The sequence below is a fragment of the Toxotes jaculatrix genome, chromosome 3 (genome assembly GCF_017976425.1).
Source record: "Toxotes jaculatrix isolate fToxJac2 chromosome 3, fToxJac2.pri, whole genome shotgun sequence".
NCBI lineage: Eukaryota > Metazoa > Chordata > Actinopteri > Toxotidae > Toxotes > Toxotes jaculatrix.
In genome coordinates this window covers 27075027-27089400 of record NC_054396.1, presented here as the reverse complement: position 1 = coordinate 27089400, position 14374 = coordinate 27075027, and the positions used below count along the sequence as shown (strand labels likewise).

At 41.5% G+C, this 14374-nt stretch overlaps 1 protein-coding gene across 1 annotated transcript; it reads right to left on the bottom strand.

Annotated features, from left to right (window-relative positions):
- Positions 1 to 877: 877 nt before the first annotated feature.
- osgn1 (oxidative stress induced growth inhibitor 1) lies at positions 878 to 11148 on the bottom strand. The gene is made up of 8 exons (XM_041034318.1): positions 10986 to 11148; positions 7255 to 7317; positions 6308 to 6444; positions 5979 to 6170; positions 5275 to 5366; positions 4502 to 4701; positions 4046 to 4389; positions 878 to 3774 (listed from the first exon to the last, which is right to left on the bottom strand). The coding sequence occupies exons 2-8, from the start codon at positions 7310 to 7312 to the stop codon at positions 3175 to 3177; spliced, it is 1623 nt and encodes a 540-aa protein (XP_040890252.1). The 5' UTR covers positions 7313 to 7317; positions 10986 to 11148; the 3' UTR covers positions 878 to 3174.
- Between the last annotated feature and the right edge of the window lie 3226 nt (positions 11149 to 14374).

The window sequence follows — 14374 nt, the reverse complement described above, 5'->3', positions numbered from 1 at the left end:
GAACAAAGACCGTTAACCCATTAGACCATTACAATCAATTACATGTAATTACAAAAAACATCATTTTTTTGGATGCATGGATCAATCAATACATTTTTACACACTCCTGTGTTTAAGAATTTGATCCAACACTGGCAAAGTCTTGGTGTCACCTACTAGATTCTGCCACAAGAGGGTGTCTAGAGACTAAAAGACTAGTTGAGATGTCCTCTGACAAGATGGAACAACAAATACTTCCTTACTGATCTAAACCCAAAATCATTCCGCACTGAAAATTAACACGTAAACTTGTTTTTAAAGTCTTAAAATACAAGAGTTTAGCCTGTTAAGACACAATAATTTGGCAGGTAAAACATGAAGATGTTGCATAATTAACACGCCCAAGAAACTCCAGGTTTATATATCACGGACTTGCTATATATCCCAGTAACAGCCATTTTAATAACACAGCAAACACAGTCCAAAAAGAAAAACAAAACTAAATAAATTTGCTGAAAAACTGTGTTTTAATAGAAACCCACAGACAAATGAATATTGAAAACTTAGAATTCAGTGCCAATACAGATGGAAAATTAGTTTGATATATGAATCATCCCATTATTACAAACAAGACAAAAACATCTACACATAAGTTGTGTTAAAAAAATGGACATAGAGTTTTACTTTATAATAAAAGAGACATTGAGATGGAGACGTTTTCATTCTGCTGTGAAACAAAATATACAGTACTGCTGTGTTAAGGCACTGCTGACTACTGCATACCACAGTTCACTAATAATATTTAGGCATAAAAAGACTAAGAAGTGTTAATCCTTACATATAAGCGGATGTGAAATTAGTATGTAGGATCTTCATTATAAAAATGGGATTTTATTTCTGTACTCATCTCTTTAGCTGATAAAAAACTACAACTCTGTCTGTAGTCAAACTGAAACAATTAGCCAATTCATGAATTAACTGCCAAATAATAGGCACAGATTTTAATCAACAGCTGATTTCAATGTGCAAATCTAGCTTGATTTCAGCCTGATCTGTCTTATTCCTGTACTTTTATCTGAAACTATGAAAAAGACATCAATGAGCCACATCTTGGGTCTGGGCTGTGCGACATGTTCCTCCACTGCCATAATCACACACTGTAGTGTTTTGTTTTTTTTAACTCAGTCCCACACATTGTGTCCTGCTACTGGAAATACTCCATCACCAAATGTGTATAAATAAACTGCTGAAAATAATCCCCCCAAAAATCCTCCTGTTTGAGTAACATTTTCCAAAAACTACAGCGACCAGCTGTCTGAAGAAAATTACTGATGTTTGATTCTTGTTTTGAAAGATTTATATCTTCATATAAATCTTTTAAAACAAGATATCCATCAACTCATCACTTTAGGTTACGTGTGGGAGCTGTAATTACAGAGCAGAGAGCACATGAACTTTTCTCCTTCATGTAATCATTTTTTCCATATGACTCATTTTTACAAATGTTAATCTTATTTTGGAAAAACTGTCTGTTAAGGTCCAAACTGCAGCCAACATTCCCAACTACACTGGTTATAAATCATGAAATATTTTCTTCACTAGCAGCAGGCTGAAGGTTAAACTATCTAAGGATGGAACTGGTTTTACTTTTTACACTTACTGGGTTCAGTAACTAGTTTCCTGCTCAATGAAACTAAGGAACATCTTCAGCATTTTGAATGTTAAACCTTAAATTCCTGAACATTTTTACAGGATCTTCAGGACTTTTAAGATTGTGGTGAAAATACTTATAAAAAGTGCATCTTGAAGTGGCAGAGTAGATTTTTACTGAAATCAACCAGATTTCAATTTGCACTGCATTATTTTTCTTACGTGACTTAATCTTTTAAACCAAGTTAGAGACGTCGTAGATTCACGGTGAAATAAATTCCATTAATAGCACAACAATAGCTTAAGAAACAGTGCTGCTTTTCTGTCATTCATTAAATATTGTTATGTTCTTGTTATTAGTGTTCACAATGAAGCCAATCTCTTGTTTCAACAGCTGCATTTTCAGTAAGAATTAGAAAAATATACATACATATATATTTTCTCTTTTGTCCTCTAAAGTACAAAATCTTTTCATAATCATAAACAATTTACAATGACATCAGGTAGGTACAGTTGCATGTTAAATCATATCAACATAGAAAAATACAGCACCACAGATTTACAAAACGGCAAACCCATAATATTCAAACACCCACACAGAAACCTGTGTAAAGAAAGATGCAGGAATTAATTCTTAGCCAGTTTGTTTTGCAGACATTAGCTGTTTGTGACAGTGTAGTGTAGCAAAATGAACCAGCTGAAAGAAAAATACATTTTTATCTATGGAAACATGTTAATCATCCCCATCGTGTATTGTTTTGGAAAAGAATGAGGATGACCAGGTTAAGCTTTAACCTGGAGGTTACTGTAGTGATCAAGGCTCTGAGCGATGAGAAATGATTCTGTAAAGACCACTTCACTCAGATTTTCAGGATTTTCTTTCTCATTACTTCCACTCTTCTACCTTCTCTCTCCATTTTCTACTTCTTTCTATCTTATTGCCATTTAACTCTCTCTCTCTCTGCTTTCTGCCCTTTTCAGATCTCCTTTGTCGGTGTAGGCCCTTGGCACATTATGATTGGTCATCCATCTGCTCTAAGTGAAACATCATATAAGGTCACAGTGGAGTTAACCACCTCCCAGAGCAACTTCCAGTTGGTAAACATGTACATTTACAGCTTTATAATCATATGGGGATGACCCATCTGTTTCTCCTCCATCATGTCCTCCGCTCCAGTGTCACTGTCTAATTCTCCCTCCATCTCCCCAGCTCACACATGACTAACCCTCATTTCTGTAGGATCCCACCAGCACGACTCTGCATTTCTCAAGCTGATTTTAGCTTTCAGAATGCCTCAGGTCTGGAGGCCTGTCAGACCAGATCTACAGTAAATCTAATAAGATAAAAGTCCAAACCAGTGCAATTCCAGCTGCAGAGCCCACACAGTAGATTTAACTTAGCAAGGCGTCTGATTTCCCCACTCTGTGATCTCTGGACAACGTGACCGGTGCCTTTTCTTTGCTGCAGTTCCAGTTTCGTCTCGATTGGATCAGAGTAGGTCAGTTTGCCTCAGTCCATTTGACCTTTCTGTCCCAGTGAACCTGCTACAAGTCCAGAACACACACTTCTGCTTGTGTCTGTCTGGTCACCTGCCTGTCCACCCATTTGTCCATTAATCTGTCAGCAGCCAAATCCCCTTCTCCTCTTCCCTCTCTTTGTCTCTTGGCGAGGTTGCTAGCGATGGCCAGCGCTCCTCCCTTCAGGAACCTCACAAAGTTCTCGCCAACTAACGGCCCCATGGCGTACATGCCCGGCCCATCTGCTGCAACCACCTTGTTCGTGAACGGGTCCACCTCAATCGGGTTCCTTCGGCATGTGATTGGTTCTTCAGAGTTGATGCCAAATGTACGCCCGTTGTCTCCCAGAAAGGAAAGGTTGGGGTGGGCACCGATGAGAACCAGCGCCTTGGAGACCTGGACCACCGTCCGCTGGCCAGAGTCTGACTCCAGGACACACTTTCGGTCAGGTCTGAACTCCACGACTCTATGACATGGGAAGCTCAGGTAACCTGGGTAGGGGGGTGAGGAGGAGGATGGAGAGAAGGAGGAAGAAGACAAAGGGGTGGTGTGGTGATGGGGGTCCTGGGTCCGGTCCTGTGCTGGAGGACTTGATTGGTGTTGCTGCTGAGTCATCATCTGGTGGACCTGGAGGCCGAAGGACAGGACATGACAGAAGTTAGGTGTGACATAAGTACTGAACTCTGACAGCCTTAAAAAAATGAGCAGTCAAATTATCTATTAGCTGATTGTTGATTATTATTGATTGGTCAGTCAGCAGGAAATTAATTTCTGATAATCAGGATAATCAATTGACTGTTTTATCAAGCATGTCGCTTTTCTGCAGGTTGTACAGAAATAAGCTGAATACTTGAAAACAACGAGCTACCATCAGCTCCAGGTTTCAAACTCTCCCCACCTTGTGGTACTCTGGGTAGAGCAGTTTGGGCAGCTGGTTAAAAATGAGGCCTGGGTCAGTGACCGAGCGTCTGAAGGCGTGGTACACGGGCGTGTTGAGATGGTGTGTGGCAAGTACTGCGTCGGCCGCCGTAAGCCCAGCTCCCACCACCAGCACCGGGTCTGAAGACTGGTCGAGCTCGCCACGAGAGATGGCGGCCTCCAGCTCCCAGAAAGAGTGGCAGACAAAGGGCAGCGACTCGCCCTCCACGCCAAGTCTGGCCGGGATGTCGTGGGTCCCAGTCGCCAACACCACGTTGTGGGCCAAGACAGAAAAAGGCACCTCCTCCGTTACAGAGGAACCATCTAGCCAGAGGAGGAAGAGAGGGTGAGATGGAGGTGGAAGTGATCATGTGGCATTTTCTTTCATTTTTAAACAACACGCTATATGTTAATCATAACTTATAATCCACTGTACCTCCCAACTCTTCCCCCTCTCGGCGCTGCAGTCCCATCACTCTCCAGCAGGGCGGTGACCCCTCCTGGTTGCCAGGCTGCATGGTTACCGAGGTGACCTTGGTTCCACAGGCAAAGTTTCGCTCCAGGGACATCTGGGAAACGTAGTGTTGGTAGTAGGAGGCGATCTCTGCTGGTGTGGCACGGTCATTTCGTACATTTCTGGAATAAAACAGTCAGGGCACAGGGGTTAATTTTACAATTTACCAGACTTTTAACTGAATTATTATACACATTTATATAACAAAAAAAGGTGTTGTACGCCTACTGGTTGTAAAAACAGTAAGTGCACAGGAAGTAAAGGTCCAGTCCTATTAAATCAGCTGGTACAATCATTTTATGTAAATTAAGTGGGGTTCAGCACGGCTGTAGTCATTTGAAAAACAAACTAAGCAGAGCGAGTAACACATGAACACAGCCTTTGTGTTATGTAGCTAATATTTCTTTTACGATCGTCCTGCATTGTACAATCACAAAACTTTCTCTGTGGCTTTGAGGTGATGTTAACATGAGGCCAAACGTAAGTTTTCAGAAGAGTAAATTTCAGGCTTTTTAGTGCGATATCTAATCAAGAAAGTGTCCAAATACATACTAACAACTTTGTTCAGGTTGTCGGACAATTTTCTAATATTTCTCTATGATGGAGACACAGGCAAAATATATTTTCTGATTAAAGTTGTAAAATTGTTAACAAGCCTCTCTTTGAGCCACGTGTACTGTGGACAAAATTCGTACCTGCGCTTTTCTCTCATCCAGTCCTTCAGTTTGAGTCCAGGAAGCTCCATCCAGTTAGCCAGGCTCAGCGTTAGCATGGAGCCCTCCATAGCCTGGGAACAGCACGCACAAGGGTTGTTAGACCGAATGAAGCCCTTCTGTTGTTTCATGTCAAACTACAGTCGTTTTCACCTTGGATCATGTGTGCAAATAAGCAGCAAACATAGGGAAACAAAGCTTATTTGCACACATTACCATAATGTTTGCTAAGAATATTTATCTTCGTATTAATGGAGAAAAACAAAGACCCTTTTGGGGAACTGGCTTTAGCATGTCGGGAAATGTTAAGAAGAAAATAGTCAATATTTTCAATACTAATTTTTAAAAAAAAAAAAGATGTATAATCTTGAAGCCCAGCAAGTTGGCATCAAATCAACTGGAAAAAAATAAAGGCAAATAAAAGTGTAACAATCGATCAGCGGGATCCTTAATTGTCATTCTATGAGCCTAAAACACACAAATGAAATCAAACAAAGAATTTATGAGATTATAAAGTTAAAAGAAATACAGTGAACTTTAAAATCAGAAATGATTTTAGAGTTTTAGATTAGGATCACGTCCTCTCTGCTGAACTTAACTACGTACTTCTTACACAAAAAAAAATCACACTGGATTAGTCTGAATAAGCAATAATCTGTATATCATCAGTGATTCCAACTACATACATGCCAGGCTCCTCCAGGCGGGCCCTTCCCCAACACCAGGTGTGGGATGGCTCGCTCAGGCTCATATCTCCATTCCAGTGGAGAGGTGTAGTCCAGTCCGAAGTCACTGTCGGGGAGCAGCAGCGAATCAAAGAGCACGGCCACGGGATTGGACGAACGCCCCTCCAACCCCTCGCACAGGTACTCCAGATCCTGGACAGAAAAGGTGAGACACTGTGAGGCTCTGTTCATGTGCATGATCAGGTGAAGCTTTACTTTCATTTTTTTAAACTGTTTTTTAACTACAGCAACCTGCTGTGCATACATATGTGTGTGTGTGTGTGTGTTACCTGCTCCAGCAGCGACAGGTGAGGCTGCTCTACCAGCTTGCTGAGCAGCAGGGGGTTGGGGTGCGATGCCTCAGGTGACAGGTAGGGGGTATAACCTGACAACAGGTATGACAGACAGATCCCTGATGGGCCGTTACCTGAGAAACAGAGAGGGAGAGAGCAACAGACGGGGGGGTCAGAGTGTGCATTTAACGCTCTGGTAGATCTTGTTGTTATCTTGTTGTGCATATTGTGTCTGTATTTGTTTACTATAGTTTGGGTCTTTGTTTATCATTCAAAATGCTTTTTGAAATTAATATTGTAAAACTTTTGTAAATAGAAAACATGTTGTGTAACTGCAGCACAACTGAAAGCAGAACACACAAAAAAAATGTATATTGCCTTTGCACAGTCACTGACTACGACAGATATAAAACTCACTGGGATGACTCGGCAAGTTTGAAAGCTGCATATTAACCTGCACATCAAGCCAATGACTCAGCAAGATCACACACACACACAGTGAATTCAAATACAGCGCAGTAAAAGCTCTCATTCGCTCGCTCATGATGACTAATGGATTATCTCACCTTCGCTTACAAACACACACACAATGTGTTTGTATTTGTATGAAAACAGTCACCCAACTTTAATTTTTAAAGTAGCACATTTAGCTTTTTCTTTATATAATGACCACATTACAGCTTTTTGTGCACTGCTGTGTTTTACCATGTCGTAATCTGGAAGCCACGAGTTTTAATAATGATCCTTCTATTACAGATATTTTCCCACAGCTGGATGAGCACCACCCGTAAGTTATCATAGCAACCAACTAAGCAAATTTTACTTGCCCACACATGAGCAAAATGACTGTGTGTGTGTGTGTGTGTGTGTGTGTGTGTGTGTGTGTGTGTGTGTGTGTGTGTGTGTGTGTGTGTGTGTGTGTGTGTGTGTGTGTGTATTCTTACCGATGATCACCACAGGCAAAATCTCTCCAGGGAGACTTTCTTTATCATCAAGATCCATTTTGGCTGAGAAGAGAAAGACATTATTTATTTATTTATATTTTTATTATTAGTTTTACCATCATTATCCTTATAAAACCAGTATCATTTATATTATCAGCACTATTATCTAAGAATGAGAGTAAGGGTGAATTGGTTAATCATTGCCAAGTCCTGTTAGCAGTTACAATGGTCAGTCAGTATATTTCCACTGACATCTGACACAGACACACAGACACACACACATACACACATACCGGTGCACATACATACACAGACACACACTTCCCCTCTCCGACCTCAAGCACGGCAGCATGACCTCAAATAAACACACACACCCAGATATGGCAGTTAAACACACACACACACACACTAAACCACTGGAACACGCATATGAAGTGAAGGAGTCTGTAAAAGCAGAGATGAAAGAAGAAGACAAATACTTTTCAACTGTCCAAAATCTACAGATACAGAAAAATATTCTTTCAGATGTTTGAAAACAGAAATAATTTCTTCTTTACCCTTTGATTTTTACTGTGAACAACACTTGATTTATCTGCTATAAGGAACAGAAATATGAGAAAGTTGCTGAGTTCCTGGTTTAAACACAGCACAAGACAGGCATGTTAAAACATCTCCTTTTTTCAGTTGCAAATATTTTCCAGTGTCACGGGGTCACGTGCGAGAATAATCCATCCACTGTTTCTTATTTTCATGAGTTTCAACCATAACTTTGTTCTCATTTGATGTGAAAAGGCCTTAAACCAACAGACCACATACAAATGACTATAATAACCCATTAACATGATTTACACTACCTAGTCTCGGCCACATGATACAGTTTATTCAGCTAATCACAGGATGTTAACAGCCCAGGGGCATGTTGGGAGCAGTCACACCATATCTCACCACAACATTCAGGCGTGTGTAAATAGACCCACCTCCACTCCTAAAGTTAACTTTCACTAAATTAAAATAATGTGCCGGCATATTAATATAACACCAGCAGCTGGGTTAAACCACAGGCTTTGCTGTATTTGCAGCAGAGAAACAGGACTCTGGTGGGCGCTGGGGTGATGTTTGCGTCTGACATTTCCATGATCACAGTTCCCTATAAAAAGATCAATTGATAGATAGTCTGTAATTACACTGTTTTTAAAGGCACCATATCTGATGCAGTTCTGTGGCAGGTTGAAAAATATTTTGGCTGGTAAAATTTTCCAGTTTACCAGACAAACCAAGACGTTAACTGTGGCCCTGGAGTGGGCGCTCTCACTTTCCACTTTGTTTATGTTTTCTCCATAAACTGAAACTATGCCCACAGATTAAAAACCAGCTGAGTGCAACAAGCTGTGGGAGGTATTTGTGGAGGTGGGGGGGGTGGATGAATTCATTGACTGAGTTTACTGAAAGTCTGAGGACGGACAGTAAAGTCTGAAACATAATACGCTGCTCACGGTGCCAACGGTGATCTCACTCATACACACACTTGCAGAGCAAAGGGCGGGTCGAACGTGGGCTGCGGTGCATAGCGGCAAGCGTCGGTTGCTTTAAACAATCTGCAGAGTCATGCTTACACAGATGGACAGAGAGAAGGTAAAGAGAGGTCAAATTAGAGAAGGAGGAGGAAACTGAAAAAGAGGAAGAGAGAAAGCAAAGTCAAACAATCTGGAGAGAAAGTGCACAGGAGGGGAAAAAAAGGCAAAAAGGAATGAATGAATGAACTAGAAGGAATGAGGGAAGCTGGAAGAGATAAAGGGGGTTATGTAAGAGCAGTGCAGAGCTTGGCACCGAGCCCAGACCAGAGTGTGTTTAATTTCCAGAGGGTTTGCTTGAGAACACACACATGCACATGCACACGCACACACACACACACACACACACACACACACACACACACACACACAGTCTCCGTGCAGCCCTACTGGCCCACTTTGAGACCAGAAACCAGAGAGGACTGTGTCAGTTTTATAGCTCCTGAGTGGTTTGTTGCACCAACTCCTCACCTGCAGCAATAACACTCGTTTACTGTCAATAAAAGTTTACTCACCTGGCGTCACACATAATTAACTTATTAACAAACACAACAATGACACAGCACTTCTTCATTTAGTGTGTGATGTGTCAACACTTTATGAAGTCCGACTCTGTCATCACAAAATATCACAACTGAACATACTGTGTTGACTTCCTCTGTTGATTTTGCAAACCATGTTGTAAATCAGTTGCTCACTAATGTCTCTACGGCAAATGTCTTATTGACAAGTTGTTTAACTTATTGAAAACTTTAATTCTGCCAAAACAGTGCCAGTTTATCCAACAGCTTGTAGTCTTCATTTTCTTAGTATAAGTTTATATTCCTCTATCTAAGATATATATTATAATGTATGTAGAATAATATATAACAATACCACAATACCCAGTCCAAATTTCTTATATTTCATGGTTTTGTTGGACAGCATGAGCCAAGGGTTCACAGGAAAGGCAAAAATCCAGCTGCTGATGCTATTTTGATACAGACACAACCCTTTAATTGAAGTCGCCTTTTATTTTAACTCTCACCCCTGTGACTGTGTCTCTAACATTGGAAAACACTTCAGAAGTGCTCCATATGGCACCTGTACTGAGGCCGTCCTGGAATCGTCCTGCGGCTGCACGGCCCATCTGCCATCTGCACTGGCCAGACGGCTAATGAGATTTTAATTATCTGCCCACTGAACGGGAAAACGCCTACTGGAATCCATGGAGGCCGCCAAGGTCCAAAGTAAACACGAAATTGTCCCTCACGAGCCTAATAAACCAAGATGGCAAGTCAACTGCTCGATGAGCAGTAAATTATTTTATAAAATCCTTGGATATCAGATCTCTGGTTTCTGACTCACGTGTGGGGGTTTGCTGCTTTTCTCTGTTTGGTGTAACAGTAAACTGGATACTTCAAAGTTTTCAAATGCCGGATTAAACAATCAACCTGAGGTCATCACCTGCAGCTCTGTGAACTCGTGACTGACATTTTACACTATTCTCTATCATCTTATGGACTAAATGGTTCATTCACTGGTCATTAACAACAATCTGCGACTGACCTTTCTTCCAAACCTTCGCGTTTTCTTCAGGCCCGTACAAATCCTTCAAATAAAAAGTATCTGAGGATGAAAATGACTCTGAACTGCTCACATGTCCACATTAAAGTTTCATTTGTAAACACAAAGCTCGGGAGCCAGTGGCCACTGGAAGTTAATTGTGCTGCAGAGCTTAAATTTACAAACGTAAAGGTATTTAAATCAGTCTGTCATTACCAGACAAGAGCACAGCGCTCAGGTAATTCTCCTCAGGGGGCCCTGAACAGATCAATCCGTCCGATGTGCACATTTTGAATGCAGCCGGAAATGCTGCTTTTTCTCCAGTGTCCCAGAGCGCGAGTGGACATGAAACCAGACCAGACCGGCAGTCTGTCTGTCTGTGCAGAGACCACCCACCGTCCTCCGGTGAACTGCGTGACTCACATCACGTCAGTGTGAGCCGGTGGCAGGGACCTATGGCAGGGACTCGCACTCCCTGCGCGCCGCGAACCGCGCGCACCTCGCCACCGCGCCAAGTCGAGCTCAGTCACGCGAGACTGGCTCATACGTTAAACCCACCGCATGCGCCCCACGCGCGCAGCCGCTTTGTATGAAATGGATGTGAAGGTTACTCACAGTTAAATCCGGTTTCCTCTTCCAGATTTCGCAGCCTTTCAGATCGGAGGAAAACGTGAATTTGATCTTCTACTTTTAGTCCTGCCGCTGATTCTCAGTCAGTCATGTCGCTTTGTCCTCCGCTTTCCATCCGACTTCCTCCGAGCATGTGTGTACCGCAAAGCTCCGGCTGCCGCTCAGCGCTGCACATTTTCACATTATATATGGCTACACGCATTTCGACCTGCCGGCCAATCAGCAGCGACCGCCCTCCCCCCACCTCCACCCTTCACCCTCCTCCCGACACTCCCCCCTCCTTCATCCGCTTTGGCCTGAGATACAAAGATCGTATATAGATGCGAAGGCTTTACCAGCAGTAACCGAAGGTAGTCGACGGAGGCAGCCGAGAGTCAAACGTTTGCAGACAGTTGCAGATTCGATCACCAACCAGGTGAAAACCGGCACCTGCCCAGGACTCCCAGACACACGGGCGCCGCACGCGTGCCAGGTTTACTTCATATCGTTTGGGTTTACACAGTCTGATTATTCACAGCTCAAAAGCTCGACAGATCTGCTTCTTACAGCAGAGGGGATCAGTACATGTTAATAATTGTACTTACATTCTTCTCGTTATCATTTAAAATAATTTTTTACCGTCAACACAAACATAAAGTGAATTAACAATGACTGCAAGAACATGTGGTGAAAATAAAACACACCATGGTGACAATTACAGGTTTCATTTGGCCTGAATGTGACGAAATCTAAACCTGCTTATGTAATTTTCTGTGTAATCTCAGCCTCCAGTGATGTATATCAGTTCAGCAAAATCCCTATTTTATATTTTCTTATGTAAGGAATTTATAATTCTAAATTAGGGAGCTCTTCAGAAACGACAACTGAAGGAATAAACAGCGGAATAAATGAATTTAAAACAAACAACACAAAAAAGGAACAAGAAAACCAGGAGCCAAATCGACATAGTTCAGCAGGAGGGGGACACGCTCGTCGAGGTGCTGATAATGTTTTATTTCTGTCTGACATTAGATATCACAGGTGATGGTGAGACAAGTTAACCTCTGACCCTAAAAAATATAAAACACATAATGACCTCAGGGAATGAGTTAACTGTAACCACACCATAAAAAAGGTGCAGGTTAAAAACATGATCTCCAAACATGATGAGTGAGATGGATCCACAGACAGAAGTTAATCACCTGCGTCCAGCTCAGTTCCTCCAGCATGGCCGCCACAGGAGTGTTACATCACCACACAGTTCATTGTGTGCTAATGTGTAGTGAGGTGAGGTCAGTGTTGCCATGTATTGTATTTAGTTAATCTGTTATTTAGGTCACGTTAGGTTAACTTTTCAGCCAACACTAATTCAGCAACAACAAAGAATATCTTTCTTTTTTTTCTTCTTCTTTTTTGGGTGTCTGGAAATGCAAACAGAGTGGGAGCTCTTGTTTGTCCCCCCTCCTCTCAGATGGCCAGAGGCAGAGCAGTGTATAACAAGAGTTTGGTCAATTTTTCCAGCAACATCTGAATATGACTTCAGCAGACTGATACTTATGTCATGTCAGCTGAGGGTTTGTCCAGTTTCTGTTTTATTTCTTTGCAGTGTTTTACTGTTGCTGGGAGACATGAAAGGACTTGGAAAACATAGATCTCAGAGAAAAAACACAAAAAAACAAGGAACAAAGGCACATCTGTTACTGCTGTTTTGGTGCCACAGATTATCTGGCATTTAGATAATTGCTACGATACCTCCAAGAAAAGGACTTTGGTACTAATTATGAGGTAAACGGAGAAACTGTCAAGTTAAAAAGTGAAAAACAGGAAATTAAGTAGTAGGTGACATAAAATTAGACGCCAACATTTGTCAGTGATTCCTGGAAAGTCTCACAAAAGTTCTCAGTTCCAGTCCGTGATAACTTTGAGCTGACACACATTATAGATCTAATTGGTAATTAGTAAATGTTCATTTAACAGATATTTATTCCTCACATTGGTTGACTTCCCTGTGGCTGCGTTGGAAGTTCTTTATCTCTGAGTTTCAAACTGATGATGGTCGACAAATGAAAAGCGCTGCACGTTATGAAATTTCACTGACTCAGCTGTTATGCTTTCATACATATTTCTACCAAATTGCCACAGAAAGTGAAGTGACTCAGTGTGTGTGTGGCTCATTTTCTGTCTCAATCAGAATTATGACTTTGTGTTCATCTTTCTAGGAAACTCAGATGGACACTGATTTGTGTTTATGAACTAATTTTTAGTTTAAAACTCAGCCTTTCTTGGAAATAACGTTGCAATTTAGAGATAAACACCAGCTAATTTTTAGGAAATTAGTTTCCAGAGTTTCCATGTTCTCTAGGGAATGAATCTAAAATGCTTTGGTGAGCTTCTGACCTACAAACATTCATGTTCTCCAGGGGATGTGTCTTTCTGTCTTTGGTGATGCCCTGTTGGTTGTTAAAACCAAACACTATTTTCTTTGTTGGTGTTTTTAAAATTGTGAAGCCAGTTTGTACGTTTGCATTGAAAAGTGATTTGCGAATGCAGCGTGTAGTCGTGTTGTATTTTTCATGATCACAGCGTGTTAACCTGCTCTTTTTTTTCTTCATTTTACATTTCGATCAGTGATATCACACCTTGGTGTGGCTGGCTGCAGCGCTCACTCCGCTGAATTCCTGCCTCAACCTTTGCTTCTCAGTGGTTCTGGGTTTCTGGCTCTTTCCATCGTGATGCAACAGGCTGACCGCTCACTGCTGAGTTACCTTTCTCATCACTGATGCTGCTCATTGGCTGAAGTCACCACAGCCAAACACAGGGAGCCAATCAGTGATTAGAATATGTAACAGACAGTCATGGGCTGTATATGGAAAGTGCATTAACACTCCCCACCTTGCTGTAGGGTTATGGAATGGTTTCACATCTTCTATTTTTGGATTTGGTCAACTCGCAGCTGCTTTTATTTATTTAAACTTACTAGATTCTATAGAACTGTTCTTAATTTCATGGCAGTTTGTCATGCAATTGGTATTTCTTCGATATTTCTTATGTGGAAATTGTGGTTTGATGATAATAGTTAAAGGACAGATCACTAGAGGTCTACACTAACTTCAAATGATTACAGCTACATATTTAATATTTCATCACAGTGCTAACAAAGTAAACAGTAGGAATACGCCGTTCAGTTTACAAAGTAATTTACCGGGAACGTGAATGAGGATGCAGAAGAATGACGGGGCTGCATTTTTCTCATGCCTGGCTAAAGTTGATTTGAATGTGATGTGCATTGCGATGTGTTGTGGCATGCACACAGAGCTGTACACTTACATAAAATGTAGATGATGATATTAAGTGATACAGAATGTTCTGCCAGCAGGTCGGCCCAGTCACTGTAT

What these genes read in the sequence shown, in the direction of transcription:
- osgn1 (XM_041034318.1), bottom strand. Translation starts at nt 7,312, where the DNA reads ATGGATCTTGATGATAAAGAAAGTCTCCCTGGAGAGATTTTGCCTGTG. An exon ending in TTTGCCTGTGGTGATCATCG is followed by an intron (nt 6,445 to 7,254) that starts GTAAGAATACAC and finishes TCTGTTTCTCAG; the next exon opens with GTAACGGCCCATCAGGGATC. An exon ending in CGCCTGGAGGAGCCTGGCAT is followed by an intron (nt 5,367 to 5,978) that starts GTATGTAGTTGG and finishes TGCTGTTCCCAG; the next exon opens with GCTATGGAGGGCTCCATGCT.